Below are 17,980 nucleotides of genomic sequence, written 5' to 3'. Positions count from 1 at the left end.
GGGGAAGGACACGCTGTGCTGGGGCTCTACGCCACAGTCGTCTCGCTGCCCATCGCAACGGTTACCATGCAGCCGTTCCACTGGCCGGTGGGTATCGGCCATATGGTGAAGCCAGCCTGCCCGCCGGTTGCCCTCCCTGGAGTTAATTTTATTTGTATTTTATATACTGTAATGTGCTAAATTTCCTAACAAATAATAGGCCAACTCAAGGCCTTTGAGTGCTTTGCGATCTGTTACATTATTGCTATATTTTGGCCACCAAAGCGTCAGGTTTTGGACAGCAGCCGCACAGGGCTCCGCAGCCCGGACCGGGAAAGTTTGGAGCCGCCGCGTACCGTTGCTGGGGCCCTGCCGGGCGGGAGGAGGCCTGACCGTCTTGGGGGTGCGCGCCTGTGGTTGTCCTACGTGCTCTCTATTAGTTAGTTCATGTTTATGTTCCTTTCGTATTTATGAACGCCGGTTTTGTATGCTTTAACCATTTAATTCAAACAGGCTACTTAACATATGTTGACATAAACTACTTAAAGCTGGTCTGTGTCGTTATCTGATACAGTTATTTAGTCTGAGTGACATAAAAGCTCCTGGAATTAAGTTACTCCGTTAGCAGTTAGATGTGCCTCAGCTCCGTGTCTGCTGCCTTCCTTGCTCCATGGATCAAGGGGCGTTCATTCAATGCCAGGCAGGGTCGATTGTGTTGGCTGGTTTTAGGAGCTGACTATAACCTTGGGTTCCTGTTGGAGCCTGGGATGTGCCCTGGTTCCCTGGGCTGTCCTGGGTTGCCTTCAGCTGAAAGTGAACTGTCAGACAGGCTTTCAGCTTCAGTTTGAAGCGCTGTGTGCAGAGGTGATGCAGAACCGCTTCTCCCTCTCTCTTTTTCTCCCTTTTCCTTATCTGAAGACAGCTAGATTTGGGGGAATTGGGTTTTTTATGCTGGAATGCATCTTTTGAATCAGCTAGAGGAAGAAAGTATTTGTCCAGTATCAGAATAAGTTTAGGTCATAAATTATTGCATGTTTTAGAACAATTGCATTAGCTTTCTCGATTTTATAGCTGTAAACATCCTTTAAACTTTTTTTCAAGTGTTGGGGCTGCTGTTTGCATAGCCCACTCTGATGCCTTGATTTTATAAACTTTACTAGGTAAGCTCTGAATGGTGGCAGCTGTTTTAATGATGCAGTTCTCTTCTGTGTGTTTCACTGGTAAAGACATAGTGATACAGCTTTGATATTTAATTTCATAACTTATAAACTATGTGTATTCTTAAAGTCAATTTTGAAGATGTATCTCCAAGAGTTGCTAAAGCAGCCAGCTTTTGATGCAGGCTTTCTAGAATGGTCCCAGTAGTGGGGGAGAACTGGTCCTTAGCGAAATGACCTGCTCGTCTTACACAAGTATCCTCTTCTCCTGTGGAAAAAAAGCGGTGTAGTGCTCTGTGTAGTCACATAATAGTTATGAGGCTTTGAAATGGCATGAGCTGTTTGTTTTTATGAACAGTTACTGTGTAAAGTTGTGAAATTATGAGCTGTTTAGTTTAAAGGAAAGCAATTGCATTTATGTAATTGCCAGATGACATATACAATGGAGAATAGAAACAGTTACTTTTAAAAAACAGTTACTAGAAAACTTGCAGTGTAGGCCGTGTGGACCGTTTAGCACTACGCCAGAGTTACTCAGCTTGGTGGCCTCGTGGAAGCGCTGAACTGTTTCCTCACATGTTGAAGCTGCTGAAGACAGGGTATAGGTACTTTTTTCCCCCACTGTAGAATTGATGGCTTATTGATGTATTTATTGAAGTGGCAGCAAGCAGTCAAAGAATTCTGGAGTTAGAATGGAGTGGGAATTTTATTTTTTAAATGCAAAACTTAACTTGCTGTTATCTCCTCTAAGGAGAACCGCAGGGAATCGGGAGTTGCCACAGTGCATTTGAGGATGATGCCGTCGTAGTGTTCTTCACCCAAAATATATTCACAGCTGAGGGCTGTTGTACTTATGTGGGTACTGTATTAACTACATCTGTTAGTGGTTGGGCTCTGGCGTGTGGGGAAGGCTCGGTGGCCGCAGGCCCCAGCTGCAGGCAGCGACGCTGAGGTGGCCGAGGCCGAGCACCATTGGGCAGAGCTGCACGCTGCTGCGTTGGGTTGGCGGAGCAGGGCAGGGCTGGGCAGCAGCGCTTGGCAGGGAGATCAGAGGATGAGTGGGAGGAGGCTGGAGTCTGTCCCAAAGGCCAGGAGGAGCCTGAACTGTGTGTGGGAGCCAGCCTAAACATTTCTGTGGCCCTCTGATGCTGGTTAGTTTATACAGACCATAATTACTATGGGTTGAGTCTAGTGCTGGTAGTAATTCTTTTCTTTGCAAAGTTACTGCTTAAGCCACTGCAGCTAGGCATTGAGGGTAGATTTTAACCTATATTTATTTTGCAAAGAAGTTGTGTACTAAGTAGGAGAAGTGAACACGTTTTAACAATTCTCCATTTGGAATAAACTTCCGCTAGATGCATAAAGGAAGGATGTATTGGTTCACTTTTATACCTCGATAGCTCCTTGCAATAGGTTTTTAGAAAAACCACAGTGATGTGGTTTGTATGTGCAGATGTTAAAACATATGACTGCTATTAGCATTTTTTAATTGTGAATTAAGCTCACGAGTGAAGCAGATCTAATTGATGATCTGAGATGAAATGCATGGATGCCTGAAGCACATGGGAGACTCTTGGCTGGTAACTCACGCCCAGGTTCTCCCTGAATCTTCACTCTATGAATCTCTTTATTTCCCCAGGATCTGGTACTACAAACCAGCAGTAACCTCAGCCATGGAGAACGCGGATAATGCCGAGGAGGAGAAGCCGATTGTGAGCAATGACAGCACAGACAATGGTGCCGAAACCACAACAGAGGAACAGCAGATGGACTTCAGTACGGAAATTATGAGTGTAACTGAGATGGAACAGTCACCCGACAGCTCCCCTGACCTGAATGAAGACAACACAGAGGAGAGTGAAATTCCAGATATTGAAAGTTTACAGACAACAGATATTGACGCAGGCTTCCCTCCAGATTTTGACAAGTTCTGGAAAGTGGTAGAGGACAATCCCCAGGATTTCACTGGATGGGTATATCTACTACAGTACGTAGAGCAGGAGGTTAGTACATGCCTCGGTTTTCCATAGCCTTCCAGAAATCAACAGAGAAACCCAAAACAAGTCTTGGATATGCCAGTGACAGATCTAGAGCTGTACCTCAGGCTTCCATAGATACTGCCTTAAGACAGTTGCCCTTGCCAGCATCATCAGCAGAGATCACAAGATAAAACCAATAATTTTTAAGACAATGTTAAAACAATAGTTATTTTTAAAACAACTTGAAGGTGCTTTTAAGGAAAAAATTCATTGCTTTTTTTGTGTATTTCTTGCAGAACCACCTACCAGCTGCCAGGAAAGCATTTGACAGGTTTTTCACGCATTATCCATATTGCTATGGATATTGGAAAAAGTATGCAGACCTCGAAAAGCGCCACGACAACATTAAGCAGTCTGATGAGGTATGTAGGTAGCTGGGCGCAGCTCTTGCTGTTGGTCCTGTTGGCCAAATAATGACTAACCTCCCGCAAGTCATTTGGCTGCCAGTACCTGCCAGGTATGGCCAGGTTTGTAGGGATTTTGTTTGCACTTGTCACGTCTGTGGCATTTGTAGCTAATGTTTTTTCTCTTTGTTGGCAGGTGCGTTAAACCTCTACAGTTTGTCAAGCTTTGCAGTGCAAGCCTCTGTATTACACTGCAGCTTAACAAGTAGGGCAGGGCTTTTCTGTCACTTACATTTATTACTCATTTTCAAAACAATATAGTTGGTTTGCTGGTCACAATTGCTACATCTTATTGCATTTTTGGTCAGACGCTGTCAATGATGCTCTAATGGGTCTGTGCCCTATGGTCTGTACCCCAAAGCCTGCCCACACAACCTGGTCAGAATGCAGGGACCGCTGCGCTTTGAAGATCAAGACTCTGCACGTGGAGATCAGAACATTGCCATGTTCTATCCAACCTCCACCCAAATGGTAATGGTAGATTATTTAAACAAAATTCCAGTAATTAGTATTTCTAAGGTTCACCGGATAACACAGTGTTGCCTCTCTATTAGGACGCCATTGAGTATTTGAAGTACAGTTCTTGTTCTCTTCATAGGTTTATCGCAGAGGGCTTCAGGCTATTCCTCTTAGTGTTGATCTTTGGATACATTATATAAACTTCTTAAAGGAGACCTTGGACCCTGCTGATCCTGAAACGAACAGCACTATTCGAGGGTGAGTTGAAAGCAGACTGAGCGATACGAGAAGCCCATACATACATAGCGGTGTGATTAATATGTTTAAGCTAAGGGGTGAGCTAATAACAGCCTGCAATTACTGTAAGGATTTTTAAGATATGATGGAGCCAAATTCCATAAGAATGGGTAGACTGTACAATGTGGTCAAGGGCTGTGACTTGAGAGCTTCGGACCAGATGTTAGGACAGACTTAGTGCAGCGCTGGAACAGGTTTCCCATAGAGATTTTGTGGTTTAATGTCTTGGAGGTTTTCAGGGCTTGGCAAGAACCTCATCTGTTGCCAGTAGTCCTGGTTACAGTGAGAGGTTGGCCTAAAGTTTGACCCAAAACCTTAATTGAACATAAACTGAAGCAGCTTTTAGCTGCATGGTTGATGTGTAGCTTGAGTGTATTGAACTGCTAAAGGCGTGGTTTTAGAATCTTTACAAGACGTAAGTGGTAAAGGTTTTGTATTTTCTTTATGTCTTGTGTTCCTGCAAGTGGCTTTTACTGTTGCCTTTGCTCTGCTGTGATAGCACTGGAGGAAAAGTGAGTGTGAACTTTCTGAAATTCTAGAGATCTTGTTATAGATACCTAGAAAATACTGTGAAGAATTTAGATAATTAATATAAGCGTGGTTGTGAGTAAATGAGGACACTTGATCTTTAAATAAATTAGAGCTGGAACTTTTCTTCTTTGTTCTGTCACCAGATCCAGAAACAACTGTAAAATTATTTCCTTTTTCAGAGCCTATGAACATGCAGTCCTAGCTGCTGGGACAGATTTCCGATCTGACAGACTATGGGAAATGTATATAAACTGGGAAGATGAACAGGGGAACCTAAGGGAGGTTACATCCATTTACGATCGCATCCTTGGGATTCCAACACAGCTCTACAGTCATCATTTCCAGAGGTAAAGAGAAAAGAAAGCTTTAGTTAGTGCAATGAGTTTCTCAAGCATATGCTAAGCTGCTTCTGTAAATGTGGAACTGTTCACTCGGAACAAGAGCTTGAAATAGTCACTGAGTTTTATGTACGTATTTATGTGCTTGCACAATTTGACTGTTTTAAAGTACTGATACATGTTTTAGGAATTTCATTTTGGATAAATTTGCAGATTCTGCTTTGAGGAAAGAAGGCATTGGAATTGTGAGGAAGAAGAGAGGATGTCTTTGAAAAATCAGAATGAGCAGTTGAACTTTAGTTCCTCATGCAGTTGTTCATGTGTGGTGAAACACTGACTGAAGAGAAGTACTTGGTTAAGTTTTAGATAGTAGAATTCTGCATTAGTATGGAAAGGTTCAGAGGTTAAATTGTGCACCAGTCTTCCCCATAGTTTCTACTGATCTTTTGGTTTTGGTATTAAGGTATCTTCCTTTGATCTTGCTGTTTGTCATCAGTTTTACGTGGCAAGTAGTCTGTCTCGCCACTGAAGTTCCTCACCCTTGCATTTCTGTTTGCAGTCTGGTAGATGGCAGAGTTAGGTTTTTTTTGTCTGGATGTTGTCAGAAGTTGCATTCTTGGCATCGTTCTGGATCGATAAAGTAATGCAGAACCCCACTAGGGTCTGTTACTGTGCTCTGGTCGTGCACAGTATTGCAATATAAAACACCAAATTTGCGTTGACTTGTTTGTGCCTGTTCTTAGGTTTAAGGAGCACATACAGAACAATTTGCCTCGAGACTTCCTGACCACCGAGCAGTTTGTTCAGCTGCGCAGGGAATTGGCGTCTGTGAATGGCCTCAGTGGGGAGGAAGTGCAGCCGGTTGATGACCTGCCCACCGGTGCTGAAGACATAACCGACCCAGCCAAGGTACCCGCATGGAGGACATTCCTTGGTGTTTCTTGCCTTGCTCTGGGGCTGAAAGAGGAGTTTGCAGGCAGTTTAGTGTCTCTGTAGCTGAGGTGTCCCCATAGTTCTCTTGCATGTTGTTGGTTTTTGGCTGATGTGGTAACTGCATTTGTCTGCAGGATGTACCTTTCCAGTGGTCTCATAGGTATTAATGAAATGGAGTTAAAAAATTAAAGCAGTGATGTACAGAACTTTAGGAATGAATATTAATTATTCCAAATAACAGATGAGGAACTGAGGTCTAAGAAAGCTCTTCATGAGCAATGGTCTGGGCAGGTTCACAGCCTTCAAAGGTGTGTGAAAATTTGGAGCTATCCAATGGAATTGCTGACTGAAAATGTGCTGAAACCCAGTCTGCCTGGGATCCAAATCCAGCTTTCTTCTCGATCATTTTTAGCATAAGAGCAAAACTTGAGGGGGAAAACCGGTTCAGCTGGGTTGCACTATGGGCCAGGGCATTATCAGGCAGCATTCCAGCCCTTCCCCTATCTCTTCAGGGCAGCATTTAATGTCTCTGTGGTAACTTATGTGTGTTGCTGTCATCATTAAATGCGTTTACAAAGCTGATATGCTGTCTGCCTGTGTTACATTTTTAAAAATTATGTTCTAGCTAATCACAGAGATAGAAAACATGAGGCACAGGATCATAGAGATTCATCAAGAGATGTTTAACCACAATGAACACGAAGTCAGTAAGAGGTGGACGTTTGAAGAAGCAGTAAGTTTGGTTTTTTTTATGTACGGTAGCATGCACAAAAGCGTTGAATGTACATCTGGGACCTAGGAATTTTGAGTAACAATTAGGCCTTACAGTTTAAACTGTTGTGGGGCTTTGCACAAGGTCAAATTTCACTTCTCTGCCCTTTTGAGGGCAACTTGAGGTCAACTGTCATCTGACAATTTCAAAGTTTTTAAGCATTATTGGGAGAGGGGTAAGATGGTACATTGTTTACTAAGCAGTCTTTGAACATGCATGCATGAAGTGATCTGTAAGTTAGTGCTGCCATGTGCGTCTGGGCTGCTGCAAAATAACAAGGGGATGAGTTTGGTTACTTTTGAAAAAACAACCTGACTTTAAAAATTATCTTTTAAAATTTTTTTATTTTTTTCTTCCTGGCAATTACAATATTGCATAACACAGTTCTTGTTTTAAGTTTACTTTCTTTTTAGAAAGTACATAGAACATCTGTCCCAGCTGGATAACACAGAGGCTCCTAGGTGGGGTACACGATGTCAGCACCGTTGTGTTGCTTGTGGCGCTGTCGGGCTGGGCCAGGTACCTTCCAGCCACGGGCACTGGAAAGCTCAGCACACAGCCAGGCCTGGGCTGGGCCAGGGTCTGCCTTGGGTGGGTCGCACTGTGTCTCAGCAACAGCCCAAAGTGCTGTTACCCGTCTTGTGTGTCACAGGGTTCCGTTGTGCTGGTTAAGCTGTCGGAGAGGGAATGAGAGTACATGCAGCACGTCCCTAGAGTGGGTGAGGCACAAATACGTGATGTATGGTGGGAAGTTGTAGTGTGAGCATAGGTGTTCTTGGCTCAGGAAACCTTAGGCCACAAATTACTGAAACTTGAGAGAATGCTGAAACAGTGGACGTGTTGCAGAAAATGTGAGGAGCAGGGTGTCCTCTCCTACTCCTGGCCAGAATCGGTGCTTTTCTACCAAGAGTTTATCTGCTCTGTGTATACCAACGGGCTAGATCTGAGGAATGTGAAATACAGAGTTAAACGTGTCTTTATAACAGAGAGAAGTGAGAGAGATAGGCAACAGATGCCATGTAAGTGATAGAGACTGTGTAGGTCTGTTTTGTTGTTTTAACAGGAAAAATATGTTGGATAATTGTATGTATACAAAGAGGACTGGGTTCCATAGTAGAGTTCAGTGAGGAGCACGATGTGGGCGATTGGGTTTATATTTCAGGTGGTCTTGAAGAATTGACTGTTACTCCTTAATTATCAGAAGTTCTCTACCTGTTTTTATGTATTTGTATCTGAGATGGAATTGCAGTACAGGAGAGAAATCATCAGGTACAATTAAAGATGAAGGAGAGAAAAAGCAAGAGATCTCTGGAGGGGCTTTGCCACGTTTAGCTCAAAGCAACATTTCTGTTTTCTGTGCTGAACTCTGTCCCAGCCAGCTCCTCCTGTAGTCACCAGTAAACACGCAGTCTTGCAGTCCTTGGAATAATCCACTTAATGTGAATATTTAATATGACATTCGATTCAGTGCTCTTTCCTCGTCATGATTCCTAACCACACGTTGAATTTAATCTGTAGGAAATGTGCTAGCACACCAGTAAGTACTGCAGCTGTGTGTGGGGGGGCAGTACCCGTTGTTGTCCATAACATCACTGTTACTTTGTGAGTGCAGGTTTGCAAGAGGGTGACTGCACTGGGTTCTGTTGCAGCTCCTGTGAGCACTTGCACTGAAAAAGCTTCCTAGGAAAGCAGTGACCAGCCCAGACTGTGACTGTCACTGTCTGCACAGTCTCTTATCAGCGTTTGGTAACCCCAGCAGGCTCATGGGAGTGATAGGGACAAATCGTGCTGCAGTCCTGGTCATGGAAACAGAGTTATCTGAATGGGTTGGGGCTGGTTGGTTTTGGTGCTGTCATACTTGGTGGTGTGCTTATTAATTGTAACTTGCCATGCTGTGACTCTTGCAGATAAAGAGACCTTACTTTCACGTAAAACCTCTGGAGAAAATTCAGCTGAAAAACTGGAAAGAGTACTTAGAGTTTGAGATAGAAAATGGCACTCATGAGCGAGTTGTGGTCCTCTTTGAGAGATGTGTTATTTCATGTGCCCTCTATGAGGACTTCTGGATTAAGGTAAGGGAAGCAGTTTACCACCCATCTCCTGCCGATGGCAAACATTGATCTAGTGACTAACCTTTTGTACTCTTGTGGAACGTTGTTCATCTATAACTATATCTGTTGCATTAGGAGATGGTCTGCTTGCAACCAGATTTGACTGCTGCATATGCCAACTTCGTTGCCTCTCTACGTCCTTCCTTACAGAAACTAGTCTAGTGGTTCAATAAAGGTGCTGAATGGGTTTAAACAAAGAATTTTATCACTCTGTCATGTTTTTAAAGACAAATACAAGCTCTAAATTTTTCCATCTCTGCTCTGTTTTCGACTATAGTATGCCAAATACATGGAGAATCATAGTATTGAAGGAGTGAGGCATGTCTACAGCAGGGCTTGCACAATTCACCTTCCCAAGAAACCGATGGTTCACATGCTGTGGGCTGCCTTTGAGGAGCAGCAGGGTAAGAGCAGCCTTCATTCTGGACAGGGGGGATTCTGGGTTTAGAAGGCTGTCGGATGTCTCATTTTAAAGCATCTTCACTGATGTTTTAGGCAACATCGATGAAGCAAGAAGAATCTTGAAGACATTTGAGGAGTGTATTCTAGGGCTGGCAATGATTCGCCTGCGACGAGTAAGCTTAGAACGCAGACACGGGAACATGGAAGAAGCTGAACACCTGCTTGAAGAGGCTGTTAGAAATGCCAAATCCATTACTGAGTCGTCGTTTTACGCCATCAAATTAGCTCGACACCTCTTCAAAGTACAGAAGAATCTTCCAAAGGCAAGAAAAGTGCTGTCAGAAGCCATAGAAATTGACAAAGTATGTGTTCCCTCTTTGCTGTATTAAAAAATATAAAGATCTTGGTATTTTTAAGATAATGGTTCAGAAAAATGTGGCGGCAATGATGAGAGGATCTGTCCCTGCATGGAGTGTTCAGTGCTGCGTGGAGACACCAGTCCCTCTAAACTGAGCTTGCCGCATTTGGAGCTCACAGACTTTCCATCAGAAGCACAACTGCATTATAGCTTCATCATTCCTTTTTAGGATCTTAAATAAATCTTAAATGTTACCGGTGTGTTCACATGTCAAGGTGAACAAAGCTGATGGTGTAGACAGTACTCATAGACCCACAGAAATATTTGGAACTCCCAAATACTGTTAACTTACCTTTAGCCAAGATTTTGTATCTGTTTCTGCAGTGTTTGATCACTGCCAATCTGTCTGTGAAAGGTCAAAGATGACCAATGTGAAAAGATGAATCTTTTTATTGGCTACTCTGGCATGTATTCATGATGTAAGCGTTGTGGTACGCATCTGGCAGATGTTCAGTACCTGACATGACAGATGTAACACTTCATCTTTTGCACAGGAAAATACGAAACTGTATCTCAACTTGCTAGAAATGGAGTACAGTGGTGATCTCAAGCAAAATGAAGAAAACATCCTGAGCTGTTTTGATAAAGCTGTCAATGGCACCTTGTCTATAAAGATGAGGATTACATTTTCTCAGCGAAAAGTGGAGTTTCTTGAAGATTTTGGTTCTGATGTAAACAAGTAAGTTGTGGTCTGTGCAACGGCCAAATTAGGGTCACCAAGAGCACTTGTGGAAGCAGTAGGAAAGGGGTAGGTTAGGAGCATCCATTGAATTGGTTTTTATGTGATCAAGTTCTTTGCTGAGGGGTAGCTGCTTTTCTAAGCCAAATTCCTATTTTTAATCTCTTTTCAAAAAATAACCACCTTTGTTTTTTTTAATAACTAGAGCAAAATTACGCTGTCCAGAACTTCTTGCTGTAGTTGTCTCTTGGTAGTTTTATAAAGGAGGATGCTCGTCAAGAGCACGTAAGGCGTTCTGTGGCACGGGTGTGATCTGATGCTCCGTGCCCTGCAGGCTGCTGCTGCCTGGGGTCTCCAGAACTGCACTGATGTGGTTCTTCAGTGTTAATAACATTTGTGTGCAAGGGGCAGATACTAGAAGTGAATTATTAAATGCTAGATATACTTTTTTCCCCTCTTAATTCTCTAAACAAGCTGTTGTTTTTATTTACATTTTGCAGCTAAATAACTTGGAAGCACTACCCAGGAGTTAGGTTTTCTGCTTTACATTTTTAACAGTAGCTGTCCTAAATTTCTGCTGCCTCAGACCAGTGTAGCTTGCCTGGCAGCGAGCATTGCAGGTTTGGGATCCTGGGCAGACCAAACAGAATGAAGTATTCGGTTCCCAAATAATCCTAGAGCACAGAATGAGGACAAGAAATGGTTTTCACCAAAAGTAATGCTCACAGAAGCAGCCATTTTTATGTGATATCTTGTAAATTGCACTATGCACCACATGAAATAATATTTAGCTATTTGTGGTAAGTTTAACTAGGAAATAGAAGTGTTACTCTTTACTCGGCAATCTATGGTTATGCTTGATCTAGAAATAATACGACCCTTTTGTGCTGCATTCAGTGCACTGCTGCTGTTTGGGAAAAGGCTGTAGGTGCTACTTTGGAATTGTAGTAATTTCGTTGAATCCTCATTTCCAGTATTTAAAGACATGTTAATTCCTAAATAACAGGTGGCATCAGTGCAATCACTGGAAGAATCAGCTGCATCACAAATAGGGTTTAGAAAAATTCTTATGAAGGGACTTTATAAAATAACTGCATGAAGTGTGAAATGTTGAGCAAGTTGGGAATTTCTGAGCCAACAGAAAATGTTTCACTACACATTGTGGAGCCGCCCTTCAAATTAAGTTTTTTGGCTTCCCCATCTTTTTCACTGATGAAAATTTGATTACAACCGAGTTTGGTTTAGAATGGTTTTTTGTATTTTTGCAGTTTGAAGTAGGCATTTTAAAAAGGTGGCTTGTGTTTAAAATGTTTACATGGAAATGGTGAACAAAGCTTTGTTTTTGTCCCCTTCAGGCTCCTGGATGCCTATGATGAGCATCAGGCACTGCTGAAGGAGCAGGAGTCTTTGAAAAGGAGAGCGGAGAATGGGTAAGGACCCTGCTCACTGAGGGTGGAAACAAACCAGACAGCTGGTGCAGCATGGGGCAGCTGGAGCACGTACTATGCCGATACAAAGTACTTGGAAATGCTTTAAAAATGTCAGAGAGTGACCTCAGAGACTATTTTTTTTTCTTTAGTCTGAATATGTATGCATATATTTTTTAGCTTTAAACGTACTGCCTTCAAGAACAAAATCTGTGGTTTTTAATCATTTAAAGTATAAACTAAATAGGGATATATCATTGGCTAAAATATTTGGAAACAGATTTATTGGAAAATAACTTTTGAATTGTGTCACAGAAAAATTAAGAGTACTGGTAAAAAGAACTGTCTCTAAGCAGAAACGTGCTGTTGCTGTCTCAGTGTGAGCAGCAGACTTGTTCTGAAGCGAAATACACTGCTGTCTTGCTCTACCCCAGATTCTGTTGCTCTGTTGGGACAGGGCACCCTGTTTGAAAACCCTACTGACCCCGATCCGTTGTACCATTTCTCACACGCAGCCATGCTCAGGATTTCTCAGATCCCACTGACCAGCAAACATTGACTTCGCAGGTCAGAGGAGCCAGATGAGAAGAAGATGCTGACGGATGACGCAGCGTTGGCGTCGGCACAGATGATGGATGGGGACATGCAGGTCAACCAGGCAGCCTACAACTACAATGCCTGGTACCAGGTAGGGCTGTGCCCAGTTACCCCAGTACACACACAGCTGTTGCCAGCTGTGCTGCATGGTGGGCAGGCTGGCTGATGTTACCACGGGTTTTGTTTGGTTTTTTCTAGTACAACTACCAGAACGCGTGGAATTACGGACAGTATTACCATCCGACTTGATCCCAAGAGTGAGTGGAGTTCACTGTGCTGCAGTTTCAACAAAAATGGAATTAAAAGATATATTTTTCTAAATGAGGGATGTGAAAGGACTGTTGTAATACTTGCTTTGTGGTCTTTTGCATGTGAAGTGAGCTGATGGTCACAGGGTATGCGTGAAGCAAGACTTGTGTGCTGGTAACAGATAAATGGTATCTCTGTACAATTCTAGTTTACCATAAATGCTTTTTTTTTTTTAATTCCCTGCACTAATTTATGGAGAGAGCTGAAGAATTATTTTCGGACTCATAATGATTCCACAGATTTAATCAGTAAAGTTGTAGTTTTTTGTTTTGTTTTGTTTTTTTCCAAAGCGGCTCTGCTGCCTGGTGTTGGCCATGGCTGCTGCAGGACATGAGCGGGAGTGGAGCAAGACCACCCTGTCCTCCCTGCTCTACAACCAAAACCTCCCGAGCACTCACCCTGCCCCATGACAAACTCCACTGCCTTGGTGGCATTAGACTGAAATCCTTCAGATGGCAATGGCAGCCTTTGTGAGCTGCAAGGTGTATTTTCTATTCTGTGGGTGGGGTCAAAAATTAAAATGCAGTGCAAAACGATGTTGCATTCTTTTTTAAAAAGCACAACTGTGTTTGGGATTTTTATATTTAGAGTTTTTCATGTACACAGTGTGAGCAGACTTTTTTCATTTTGATCAAAGTGATCATTCTCATTTTTGTAATAAAAACAAGGAATTCAGTAGTCCTCTGAGCTTTCTTGGATTGCCTCATTCGAGGTGGGGGTAAGAACACCAGAGATGTTTTGCTCAGGCACCCTCCTGCAGCTGTGGTGCAGGAACACCACAGGAATGTGTGATGTGTACAGGCCTCGTCTATAAGGGGTTGGGCACCTTGTCTGACACTTCTATAAAGTGCCTTTAAAGGAGAAATACAGTGGATTTTTTTTAACTTAAGGAATGCCTAGAATATAAATAGAGTTTTTTTCCTCTCCTAATACTCTAGGTTCACTAAAACTGTTGTAAGACTCAGTAGCTACCCAGAAAATAAAGCTGAAAAGAAGCAGCTGCTGCAGCCTTGAGCTAGGGATGGAAGTAAATGCTTCTCAGTAAGAGATCACTCAGTATGGCAGGGATAATAAAAACAGTCCTGGCCGTTCCAGCTGGGCCTGCCTCTCCTGAGCAGTGTGCTGGAGATCTGAGCAATTTTACTGAGAGGAAGAGAAAGCAGATTTAAGGTGATCGCATACACAAGGAAGTGCAGTCACTTGCATGTACAAACTATGTTTTCTTTAGTGGTATGTTACTGTACAGCAGTTGGGGGCAGGGAAACCAGACTTGATTCCAAGACAAGGCCACAGTTATGACCATATCCTTGAGTTACAGGAGCAAAACTGCAGCTGGCAGAAGCTTTCCTGACTCCTGGATTCCTAGCAGCACAGGAAACTTCTCTTCATTCAATATCCACCAGTTCCACTTCAAAGAAAAGTTTTGCATTTGGTGGAATCCTGGTGGCACAGTTAAGGAAGCTTTAAGAAACAAACTAGCAAACAACAGCACAACCTCCAGTGAACACTGAGACCATGTTCAGTGATTCACCACCTGCTGCTCCTGTGTCAGTTTGTATTTCACTGACCCTGGGTTTGACAGGGACCAGGAGCTGCAAGGAGACAACTGCTCCTTGTTGTTCCCATTCCTCTGAAGACAGCAGCTGAGTCACTTGAGCTGCCTAAGTGTGGGAAGAGGTCGGGCTGTCCTGAACCAGAGGGGAGCGTTTCTAGACAGTCCTTTAAAATGATCGAGACAGAGGATTTGAGAGAACCATCACTCCCGTTCCTCCAGCACTGGTAAAAACTGTATTTCAGTTGTGTCTGAGAGCCAGTTCCTCCTGCCAAGCTCTGACTGCTGTCCCTCTGGCTGCAGTGGTTAACTTCCCTCCTACACCAGTTGCCACCCCCATTGGTGCTGCGGGAGCAGGTACAGAAAAATGGCGAGTTCTCCGTAGTGTTCCCAACAGGAGTTCTTCAAGACTAATGGGCAATTGCACCCTCCCGTTCAGTGCACCGAATTTATAATCCTTAACATTCTAAGCCTGCTATGAGTAGCAAGTGACTACCCCCCATTACACCCCCAGCCATAAAGCACTTTGTTCCACCAAGCATTTCTAAGTTACCTAATGAGTAACTGGTTGGGGAAGGATACTTGGCATCAGGCTGCCCTTTCTTGCCATAGGCCCACTCAGGTTCAATCTCCAGTTGAGCTTTCTCTCCTTTGCTCATTGTTAAGAGGGCTTCATCCCACTAAAAGAACGAAACATAACCAAACATTAAAAAATAATTAAAAAAATAAAAGCAAACTCAAACAGCAAAAGAACACAGCAGTCTTATAGAGCTTAACAAACAGTGCATTTCTCATGCTTTCCCAGTTTGCTCCTGTTAATACACAATCCCTTATGGCTCTCTCCACACTCACCTACCCCAGTGGGCGCTCAGCAGTGGTCTCATTTCCTTTGTGGGAATGCTGCCCCTTGGCTGCTGCTCCCTGCTCCCACGTCAGCCTGTGCTGCACTGTGCAGCTCAGCTCTGTGCTCTGACGTGGTGCAGACACCAGTGAACCACTGCAGTGGCCTGCTCAGGCCAGTGTGTGTGCCCAGGCTCAGAACGCATTTCGCAGCAGACCACCGCACACACAGCTCCAGGGGGTTTGTCTCTGCCTCGTGTTTCCCCTCTATTCTGCAGTACTGATGGTCTAGTGTTTGGTTAAGGCTGATGCCTAAAGACTGGTTTTATTTCAGTGCTTGTCCCTCTTCAAGACTCACTCACACTGCCCAGCACTGGTGCTCAGTTTAGCACTGTATCAGCATTTCACCAGGGACAGCTGCAGCTCACGCTCAAGAAAGGTACCTGCACCCCCACAGACCTGGAGCTCTGCACTGAGGCTACAGAAATACCCAGGCACTGGCTGCATCTGCAGTCTTGACCGTAAGCCCAGGGACTTCTTCCCCTTCCTGGGTCCAGTCCAGTTACCCACCTTTTTCCTGCACAGCAGCAACATGGAAGGTTATTTTTGGCTTGGTTTTTAGTCAGGTGAGCATGAGACCCTTCTTGTATTATCATCTCACGCTGCCAGCCACCAGTTTCACCTCTGGCTGACAGCAATGAGACACTCAAGCAGCCCATTTGCTCTGCACATAAGCTGGCACCTCCCAGACTCCCCAAGGTCACAGCACTGTGGCCAAGACGCACGCAGAGGGGTGTGCACAACACCCTATCCCTCTGCTAGACAGTGACAGTCTGCCTGGACGCTCCCCTCACACCAGTTCCCCTGCACTACTGCAGCACGGTGCTCGACAGGGCAGAGTCACAGCACCAAACTGCAGCTCGTATCAGTGCCTGACAGCAACCGGAACTCAGGGTTCCAACATCCGGGGCAGTTAATGGGTGAACTGAACCATGCGCAAAGAGCCACTGAGGCAAATACCAAAAGATGCTGAGAGAAAACAATCTCCTGAGACTAAAGCATACAGCAATCAGTGGAGGCCTGGGAACCCGATAATCTGTGCATTGTGTTGAGCAGAGCATGCAAAAGGCTGTGCTCGTCCTGAGGAACAGGCAGTTGTTACACAGTGTACCACTCAATGAGAGGAATGACGCTGCAGATGCATCCGTAAAAAGTACTGCATCCTGCAGATGTAAACACTTTCAGCCTGGCTTTCTGCCTCCACAAGAAACAAGAACAGCAGCTCAAAATTCGCGCTGCCTGGTCATAAATCTTGCAGAATGAAAACTTTTGGATTCTGAGAGAGTCATTAATAGTTTACTTACCCCTCTGATTACTTTTCCTACGCCAACTTTGAAACTTAAAGGTTTGGCTGCTTTTTTCTTCTTTGAACCTGAAAGAAAGTTTTATGTTCATCACACCAGCACGTACCATACTTCTATCTAAAATTACTATCACCATCGTGCTTTACAGAAACACCTGTTCTTATAATATTATTCTTAGCCCACGGTCACATTTTGAGGGGAAAATCCAGCCCTGTGCACTAAAAACATTATTAAACATTCAAGTTGCACCAAGAGCTAACGTTGATGAGCCCCTTTCAGAAACTGATCCAGTGAACCTAAAAGACTCATTTCTGAATTACTAAAGCTGATGGTACAAGTCATAAACACTTTAGTGAGAAAAAAAAGTCCATAGAGAATGTACAACATCACACAAGTACAAGGACTCAGACTGTTCCAGTGACAGCCCTGCTGTTCCTCTCAGTGTTGGACATTGCTAATGGAAAAGCCTTTCTAGTATTTCAGAATTTCATATTCCTAAATCCTCTATCCCAAAAATACCAGCCTACTTCTCCACAGTGGATACAGTACACCAGACTACTTGAAATCATTCTCATTCCAGTGCCTCTGTGCTTAAGGGTTTATCACAGAAGCACAACAAGACGTGTCTATTTAGGGACAGTAACTCCCACTGTCGGTGCTTGACTTCCATAAAGGAAGCTTCCTGAGTAGGAACTGCCTTTCCTCCAAAGTAGTTTCAGTACTGATTCAACCCCCACATTTCTCATTAACTGTGGCCTGGAGAATGCCAAACATGAGGGCTGGCAAGATACAGCAGTGTCACTTGACACCAGCCAGTCCCAAAATACTGCCCTGCATTGCCTCATGGAAAATCAGGCTGAGGAGGAGCCTGCAGGGACACCCCCAGTCAGCTCAGCGAGATGATGCAAAAGCAGTTTGCCAGCACTGCTGCCATGCACACCTTCCAGAAACAAATGCTTGCCAGGGCTGCTAATTGAGTTCAGCTCATTTCCTCTATGTGCATCTGCATCAAACAGAATATACATGGCCTTACTTGCTTGAACATTGGTATCGAAGACTGTTCCATCCTGTAGCTTTCCTGTGTACCAGCAATGCACGGTGTCTCCTTTCTTCGGAAAGTTGGTTTTATCACCCTTCTTTAAAATTGATTTTGTATACTTTGGTGGGCCCTGAGTTTGTAAAAACAGTTATGACTGCTCCATTAACCAGTCTCAGACCAACTACATTCAAGACCCAACAACCACTTAGTTCAAGGCACCAAATGAACACATGCAGTGTTAGAGAATGGCACATTTTAACATGTTTGTGTGTTACTGCAATGGGGAAACATAAATATTTGGGAGAAACGTAAATATTTAGGGGGAATGTAGCA

At 43.8% G+C, this 17,980-nt stretch overlaps 2 protein-coding genes across 2 annotated transcripts; one reads left to right on the top strand and one right to left on the bottom strand.

Moving 5' to 3' along the window:
• The first annotated feature begins 2,798 nt into the window (after positions 1-2,798).
• On the top strand, positions 2,799-12,835 carry PRPF39 (pre-mRNA processing factor 39). Its single transcript, XM_010190531.1, has 13 exons — positions 2,799-3,139; positions 3,412-3,537; positions 4,178-4,296; positions 5,046-5,213; positions 5,948-6,113; positions 6,763-6,870; positions 8,817-8,981; positions 9,298-9,424; positions 9,516-9,784; positions 10,335-10,519; positions 11,875-11,949; positions 12,514-12,634; positions 12,742-12,835. Exons 1-13 carry the CDS (start codon positions 2,810-2,812, stop codon positions 12,790-12,792), a joined length of 2,010 nt encoding a protein of 669 aa, XP_010188833.1. The 5' UTR covers positions 2,799-2,809; the 3' UTR covers positions 12,793-12,835.
• Positions 12,836-14,237: 1,402 nt separating this feature from the next.
• FKBP3 (FK506 binding protein 3, 25kDa) lies at positions 14,238-17,777 on the bottom strand (the record flags this gene model as incomplete). The annotated part of the gene is made up of 4 exons (XM_010190532.1): positions 14,238-14,292; positions 14,987-15,084; positions 16,609-16,676; positions 17,642-17,777. Coding segments are annotated over 4 exons (357 nt in total), but the record flags the coding sequence as incomplete, so codon positions are not given.
• Between the last annotated feature and the right edge of the window lie 203 nt (positions 17,778-17,980).

Source organism: Mesitornis unicolor, unplaced genomic scaffold, assembly GCF_000695765.1.
Source record: "Mesitornis unicolor isolate BGI_N332 unplaced genomic scaffold, ASM69576v1 scaffold22978, whole genome shotgun sequence".
Taxonomy (NCBI): Eukaryota; Metazoa; Chordata; class Aves; order Mesitornithiformes; family Mesitornithidae; genus Mesitornis; species Mesitornis unicolor.
The sequence above is the reverse complement of the archived record's forward strand: the minus strand, read 5'-3'. Positions and strand labels throughout refer to the sequence as shown.

What these genes read in the sequence shown, in the direction of transcription:
- PRPF39 (XM_010190531.1), top strand. Translation starts at nt 2,810, where the DNA reads ATGGAGAACGCGGATAATGCCGAGGAGGAGAAGCCGATTGTGAGCAAT. An exon ending in ACATTAAGCAGTCTGATGAG is followed by an intron (nt 3,538 to 4,177) that starts GTATGTAGGTAG and finishes TTCTCTTCATAG; the next exon opens with GTTTATCGCAGAGGGCTTCA. An exon ending in GGTGGACGTTTGAAGAAGCA is followed by an intron (nt 6,871 to 8,816) that starts GTAAGTTTGGTT and finishes TGACTCTTGCAG; the next exon opens with ATAAAGAGACCTTACTTTCA.